The sequence below is a fragment of the Megalops cyprinoides genome, chromosome 14 (assembly GCF_013368585.1).
Source record: "Megalops cyprinoides isolate fMegCyp1 chromosome 14, fMegCyp1.pri, whole genome shotgun sequence".
In the NCBI taxonomy this organism is placed as follows: domain Eukaryota; kingdom Metazoa; phylum Chordata; class Actinopteri; order Elopiformes; family Megalopidae; genus Megalops; species Megalops cyprinoides.
In genome coordinates this window covers 12,369,707-12,376,889 of record NC_050596.1, presented here as the reverse complement: position 1 = coordinate 12,376,889, position 7,183 = coordinate 12,369,707, and the positions used below count along the sequence as shown (strand labels likewise).

Here is a 7,183-nt window from a genome sequence, read left to right as displayed (position 1 = left end):
GTTAATTGTGTGTTAAACTCTTTTTAAACTTCTTTTTTCTATTCTTTACTATAACATGACATGCTGCAGTCCGCCAGTCGATCCAAGCCGAAACAACAGTTCTTCAAAAGGCGTTTATTTTTGTTGTTCAGTGATGTTTGTTGTTATCGTCACGATATGAGAATGCACGGTGGCAAGACGTTTGGCTCGTGGTGTGCCGTTCTGCGCCGCGCTGTTCGCACTTTCTCCGCGGAAACCGCACTGGTTCCGTAGCACTGGGGCATTGAGTAGGCTACCGCTTGCGCGTTTACTAGTACTTAACCGTGGACGCGTGCGTAACCTCGGCATCGTGGTGTGTGATCCCTTCTTAAAACATGAATTGGAAAGAATAGACAAGGGAGACAGAGAATGTAGCAATCGCTCTATTTCTTGAGTTCTAGATCAATGTTCATTTTTTACACCACATGCATGCTATGCGAAAACAACTGCTGTTGTTTGTATTTTAGCTGCCATGGTATATGGGTTATGTATGCTAGCCTAATTACAAATGATTATTGTAAATTACAATAAAGATGGTGCCGTCATATAATTGTTGCTGATTCAAGGATAAAAAATATTTATAATGTTTATTTATATTTCCACACTGTTGGTGGGTTGGTTGGTGGCACAAAAATGACAGTTAGATATATCAGTGTGGTCGCGCTGACAGGATTGTGATCTTGACCATAGTTCGGGAGAGCTGGACAGTAGGGGGTTAACAGCATAGGCGACGCTTTTCTTTTCCTCTGCAGAACAGGAAGAGACGTCGGTTGGGAATCACGATGACTGAAGACAAAACGTAGAGCTTCGAAAGTGGGAACGGTAGTAGATCCACGGAAAATATGCTTTTTAAATTCATGAGCTGCATCTTTTTCATATCTCAAGGAATCTTACGAGGTAAGTGATATGTGTTTATGGTATGGAAACAGGGCCATTCGAGGGAAATAATCGCGTCAGATAAACTCACTGTGCTTTGTAAATATGCCTTTCAAACTAAAAGTACAACTTCCTCATTTTACGCTTATGGTAATTAGAATTAGAAGGCTAGTAAAAACTCTTGACAGATGCATTTCGGATACTTACTTATACACCGTAGCCCTGTGTTTTAAATGGTTTTGCCCAACGATGAAAAATAGGCTACTCTTGTCCTACAGAATAAATAGTCTAAAGAAGACGGGAGAAGGTTAGTCAAAATAGTTTGTTATAGAGGTTTCTTGTAATCAGTTAGGCTAACGTATTTCACAAACCATTTAGACTAAAACTATCAAGAACAGTTGTCACTAAACTGTCGCATTTGTGCCTGTATGGATTGGCCTGTAGTCCATAATCCAAACACACCTATTTCTTACTAAGAGGTCGAAGTATTTGAATTCAAATGGGTGTATGTTACAATAACAATTTCGTTGTAATATCCAGGGGTGTGGACGCTGCTTCCAGCGCCCGAGAATGTCATTGTCGTGTCGGAGAACCTGCACAGCGAGCTGCGCTGGAGACCAGTGCAGGGCAATCACATCAAATACACAGTACAGTACCGAATGTGAGTATGCTGTCCTTACTAAACCTGTTTGGTATTGGATAGTCATTAGATCAAACCTTTAACTGCAGTCCCAACGGTTGTTTGCTCAAAGGACAAATTTTGGATAAGCAAAAGAAATAAGTGTTTTGAGAAGCATCGTTCGTGTGCAGTTAGTGTTGGTTTCAGCACCTTCTTTGAAAGGAGACACTGTTTTTGACACTGTGCTTTGTCTTCAGCCGGCTCATGTAAACTTTAATTAATCCTTCATGTTTAGGAGCCAGTACATTGATCACAATGGGAAATCCATGAAATTAAGCTACAAATAAGTATACATTTAAGTATCCATTTTAGTGGGGGGTTTTTCCCCCACAACAAAGTAGATGAAAATTTTTTGGAAAAGCCTCATCTTTAATTTCAGTTCTTGGTTGCCTTATACTATCTCCTTATGATCTTAAGGATTGTCAGATGGACAGATATAAGGGTGTCTTTCACAGGTTAACATTGATAGGCAGAAGAGTAACACTTGCCATTGTGACTGATCGAGGCGGTCCGACGTGCACAGTACACTTGCTGCAGTGAAACGTTGACATGACCGGCAAAGCACATCAACGGTTATTGACGGGAAGCATAACACACGTAAAATAATAACGACAACCTTTAGCATTAGGTAGTCACAAACACTGGAAGAGCAACAGACTCACACGTCTAGATATTTGGGCAGGGCATTAGCAGGAAAAACACACACCATTGTCACAATTCTGCTCTAATAATGGGAAAGCAAGGCTGAAACAGACTTCCTCACCCTCCCATGAATTGCTGTAAATCCTAACCTTCCCTGAGACAAGTAAGCAGGTTAGCAACAACCTCATATTCATATACATTCCTCACACTGCTATCAAAAATAGTCAGTTTACTATCAATGACGTATTACTGAAAAGGATAACATCATTTTTAAAATGCTAGATAGTCGTTTTTAATGTATATACACTAAAATATTTGGAAACATTGCACACTCCACCCACAAGGCATAAACTTGCCCTGAGGATATAGTCATGTGATGGTTCAAGCATCAGTAAGTTCAGCATGGACTTACATGTAACTCTCTGATGCAGTGTTTTTTGTTTTTGTTATGCTTGTGCTCACTGTGGAACACACTAGTTGCCCATGAAGTCATTCATTAATTTAGCCATAAGGATGTAAATAGATGCTCTAACCAGGTAAAACGCTAACGAATGACTAACGTGCTTTTTCCCACCATTTTAGACAGCGGTCGGGTGGGGGAAGCAACAGGTGAGAGGAAGTTTTTACTTCCTAAAAATGTACAGATGAAAAAGAAAGAAAATAAATCAAGTTCAAAGCCAAAAGTGATGTTGAGTGTGTTTTGAGTTTTTTGGGGGTTTTTTGTGGTAGTTACAGCGAGACAGAGTGGCAAGACATTGAGACGTGCGATCCCACAGCGGTTGAGAGGTGTAACTTCACCTCGGCCATCAGGGCGGCCTTCAACGTGACCCTGCGGGTCCGAACCCAGGACGGAAACCAGACCTCGCCCTGGAGCCATTCAAAGCTGTTCCAGGCCATCAGCCAGAGTAAGGGGCCGATTTGTTCCTGTCTTGACTTTCTGCCTGCTGTGACCTCTAGGGGTTGTGTCACTCTGGTATGGAGAGATGCTGCGTCCTCTATTTGTTTCTACATTTCTCCTCTTGGGTCACTTATTGGAACTACTTCCTAACATTCACCCTATAGCTGAATGGGTCTACCATGTAGTGTATGGTCACAAAATAGATGTCACAACATAGCAATGTAGTGAACATGTTGACATACCAAATTTCTACAGAAGCACGCCAAAGTAAAACGTCTTTAAAATTGGGTGAAAGGGGTAGTGCTTGAGGTTCACAGGATTAAGATAAGGATTATGGGATTTTGGTTATTATCAGGGGCTACTATTTCTGCTGATTTTTTGAACTAAGATCACGTGGATGTGGAGAGTGGAGGTCATAAGTGGTTTTCAACTCGTCTCTCCTCCAGCTCGCCTCGGTCCCCCGAATGTGACACTGAACACGAAGCATAAGCTACACGTGTACATAACCGACCCCTTCCACAGGACCGACTTCGCCGACAACCTGCGGTACAGAGTCAGCTACTGGCCAGAGAACCAGAACTTGACGGTGATTTTTAAACTGTGATATACCAAATTGGAGACAAGGCTGGGGATTTGTGTTTTTGCGTGTGTGTGTGTGTTGTGTGTGTCTGAGTGTGTATGTAGAGAGAGAGCAGTCAACAAATTTTTTCTCACCCTTGGTAAATCGTAACAAAAGAAAATATAACAAGAAATGCGCTCATGACAGACTAGAAGATTTTGTGCTGAAATGAGTGACAATATGTGAAATCCTAATACTGCCCTTTTCAGACTCAAACTTAGAGACTTGTGCAAAGGCTGATGGGTTGCCCTCCATTTCTTTTTCCACAGCGCTCTATTGACACCCTGTCCCCGGGGGTCATTGATGACGTCAAGGTGGGAGTTAAATACTGTGTGGAGGTGCGCTACCTCTACAACCACCAGCTCCGAAACAACGACATCCCCAGCGCCCGACAATGTGTCAAAATTCCAGAGTCAGGTAAAACGATGGCCCACTCCCTTTTCCGTTACTCATTCACCTTTGCCAGTCATGTATGCCACTTGTGTTTATAACAATGTAATGACATGAATTGAATGGAAAAAGATGAGAGCACTTTCTATGCAGTAAAAGTTAGACATGGCAAAACTAAAATACAAATAAAAATTCGGCTCAGAATGTATAACTCAGTCTTATATTATGGGGGTGGGTATAGTATAGGGCACCTTTGCACACCCAGAAATTGGGACAGAAGCCAAACGAAAATCTTTCCATTGGGCTTTTCCTAAAACATTCTGCAGGTTCGCAGACACGCGTCAAATAATGCATGCAGAGCCGTGCAGGTGTCCCTCCCTCATTTCCTACCCTGCTTCTTCAGATTTAAAAAGGGCACTTTAACAAGGCAACCCAGAACTCACTGAAATACTAAACACAGCTAGTTCCCCCAAGGCAAGAAGTGTCTGGGCCTAGTGGCTTTGAGACTGAATTAACAGAGCCATGCAAAAATAATTGAATCTCAGAATCAAGCTCAAATTTTAAAAAAAAGAAGATAATGGACCATATTCTGAAAAAAATTACCCAAAAATCAGAAAAATTAAGTTGGATTCCAAAGCAAACTTCAGTGTTATTAGGTCAAGAGCATTATGGCATTCAGGTTCGGGTCAAATAGGGTTCAGAGTTTCTGTATGTGAAGTTTTGAATGCACTGCGGTCTGAAACCTTGTACTTATTCAGACAGGAAGAACTTATTTTTACTTAATTGCTGTCTGTTTTTCTGAAAACAACTGTTGATTTTGGACTATTGCGCTGAATTTTCCCATTTTTATTTGTTTGCTTGCACAGACTTTATTCACCATATAGTACACTTTTTGAATGCACTGCTGTCCAAAAGCTTGGCTGAAATCGTATTTTGAATGACATATTCACAAAACAAATTCATGTTTTTAAGGCTACCAGACATATCAAGCTTGAATGAAAAATTAAATCATTTACTTTCTGTATCTGTACAAAAAGATTCATTTTGAACTATTGAGCAGAATTTTCTCATTTTTATTTGTTAGCTTGTACCCACTTTATTCACCATATAGTACACTGGTTTCCCAGCAAGGACATGCTGTATTGCGTTTATTTGTTTAAATGCTGAACATTTCACACTATGTGATTTATTTATTTTTTCCATTGACCTTTTATTCACTGAGTACGTGTGTGTTGTCCTGAAAATAAGTGGTTTGGGTAAGATAATTTTGATGCATATAAGCAGCTGAATGAGATTTTGATTTGATTTCAGTTTGGTAATCACCAGTGCTTCTGCAGGTGCGCCTCAGGGGTTGTGTCGGGTAACAGATAAAATTGTTGCTTCAGGCTGAGTTGGGTATTAAAGTGCACAGGTTGGGTTTTGGTTCCAGACCCCTGCAGATCTTTACGGAGGCACAGAGACAGATTGACTTCCTGAATCTCAAAATGTGGAACATTGTGTGCCTGCTGTTTTCCCTCGATTTATAAAAAGCAATCTCAACAGTTAACCTCCTACCCGTCATCCAAAATAAAACCCTGTTCTGTTAGGAGAAGGTGGAAAAAAAAGTGTTCACCTGACAGTGTATGTATACTAGTATGTATACTAATACTCTCTGTCACTCTCTCTGTCTCTCACTCTCTCCCTCTCTGTAGAGGAGTCGAGGATGATCCGGATCTTGTGGGTTGTGGCAGTGGCAGTTGCTGTGGCTGGGGTGTTGATGCTGGGGTGCGTCTATGGGTTCAGCAAGGACAAACTGAAGCAGCTCCTGCAGCCTCCCCTGCAGCCGGCAGGCCACATCCGCGAGGTACGGTAACACGTGACGCCTACACGAGCCCGACTTTGTTCATTTGCATGAAGGTTCCTTTGTCTCTGTACAGCTGTTTGCATGTGAAATAGTCCCCCTATTGAGCTGTTCTTTTTTTTTTTTTGGAACTGCCCAGTAAAACATCAGCTCCGCTCTGTCCCTCTTGCCTTCTTTACTCTAGTTGTGCTCCACTATACTTTTGGTTCTTCGTTATTCAAGATGTGCTACAGTATATTTCCATCATCTGTACTGTAGTCTAATCCTTGGCTTTCCTTCTTGACTCTCAGGCTCTTCCTCTGTTCTCCTAATATGCTGAACTATACTCCCAGTCTATTTACTATCTTTATTCCAGTTATACTAAACAATACTTCTAGACTCTCCTTCTGGACAGGGCTGTACTTCCAGTTGCTCCGCCAGCGCTCCAGCAGTGCAATATGAAACTCCCAGTCTGTCCGCCTGTACTGTTGTATGCTCCAAGCCTGTCTTTCTCTTTAATTAATGTGTACTGTACTGCTTCTTCTAGTTTCTCATGGAGGAAGATCACTTCCTCCATCTCACAGAGAGCAGCACCAGTACGTCCAGCTCAGACGAGTCTTTTGACAAGATTTCCCTGGTGACCATGAACAAGGAGGAAGAGGAGCAGGAGGACGTACCGTCAGAATCTGGACAAACCTGATCCTGGGAGAGTTCCAGCCCCTTCCTCTAAGATCCACACTCCTGCTTCTTGGAGAATGCCTCCCAGAGACTCTCGGCCAGGAGCCCCACAGCGGGGGGTGATGGGGTGGAAGGCGCTGAGTGGTGCCAAAAAGCTACAAGGCTGTAGGGATCCTAATATGCACTGAAATGCCACTGTGGAAGTCCCAGTCTCCCCAGGCACTACCTATGACTTGTTTTTAAGCACTTTAATATGTCTGAGCTACAGATTGTGAGTGCAGGTTTGGACTTCATACCAGCCATGGGCTGCATTACACTCCTACTCATCAGTTCTTCTGGCAAATTACTGGGTTACTGTGGAAACTACTGATGTCCAGATCAACCCATCAACAAGCTGACCATGGCATGGTTTTAGCAAAGACAGCCAGAACGGGAAGGAAGGAATTGCCTGGATTAGATTTAAAAGCAGTAAATAACTTTTTTTGCGAGCAGCTAAGTCATTAAAGATACCTTCCTAAAGATCCATCTGTGCTAAAAGTGTTCCAGCCATGCAAACTCAAATTC

At 42.2% G+C, this 7,183-nt stretch overlaps 1 protein-coding gene across 2 annotated transcripts; it reads left to right on the top strand.

The window, feature by feature from the left end:
- The first annotated feature begins 755 nt into the window (after positions 1-755).
- LOC118789282 (interferon alpha/beta receptor 1-like) lies at positions 756-6,703 on the top strand. Of its 2 annotated transcripts, XM_036545625.1 has the most exons (8): positions 756-915; positions 1,435-1,555; positions 2,798-2,824; positions 2,945-3,120; positions 3,560-3,699; positions 4,002-4,149; positions 5,814-5,965; positions 6,489-6,703. In XM_036545625.1, the coding sequence occupies exons 1-8, from the start codon at positions 861-863 to the stop codon at positions 6,639-6,641; spliced, it is 972 nt and encodes a 323-aa protein (XP_036401518.1). In that variant the 5' UTR covers positions 756-860; the 3' UTR covers positions 6,642-6,703. The 2 variants fall into 2 exon arrangements, with proteins under 2 accessions (XP_036401518.1, XP_036401519.1); XM_036545626.1 differs by lacking the exon at positions 2,798-2,824.
- The last annotated feature ends 480 nt before the right edge of the window (positions 6,704-7,183 follow it).

Excerpts from the sequence above, each read along its gene's own strand:
- LOC118789282 (XM_036545625.1), top strand. The coding sequence starts at position 861 with ATGCTTTTTAAATTCATGAGCTGCATCTTTTTCATATCTCAAGGAATC. Across the intron at positions 916-1,434 it reads ATCTCAAGGAATCTTACGAG|GGGTGTGGACGCTGCTTCCA; the intron begins GTAAGTGATATG and ends TGTAATATCCAG. Across the intron at positions 3,121-3,559 it reads GTTCCAGGCCATCAGCCAGA|CTCGCCTCGGTCCCCCGAAT; the intron begins GTAAGGGGCCGA and ends TCTCTCCTCCAG.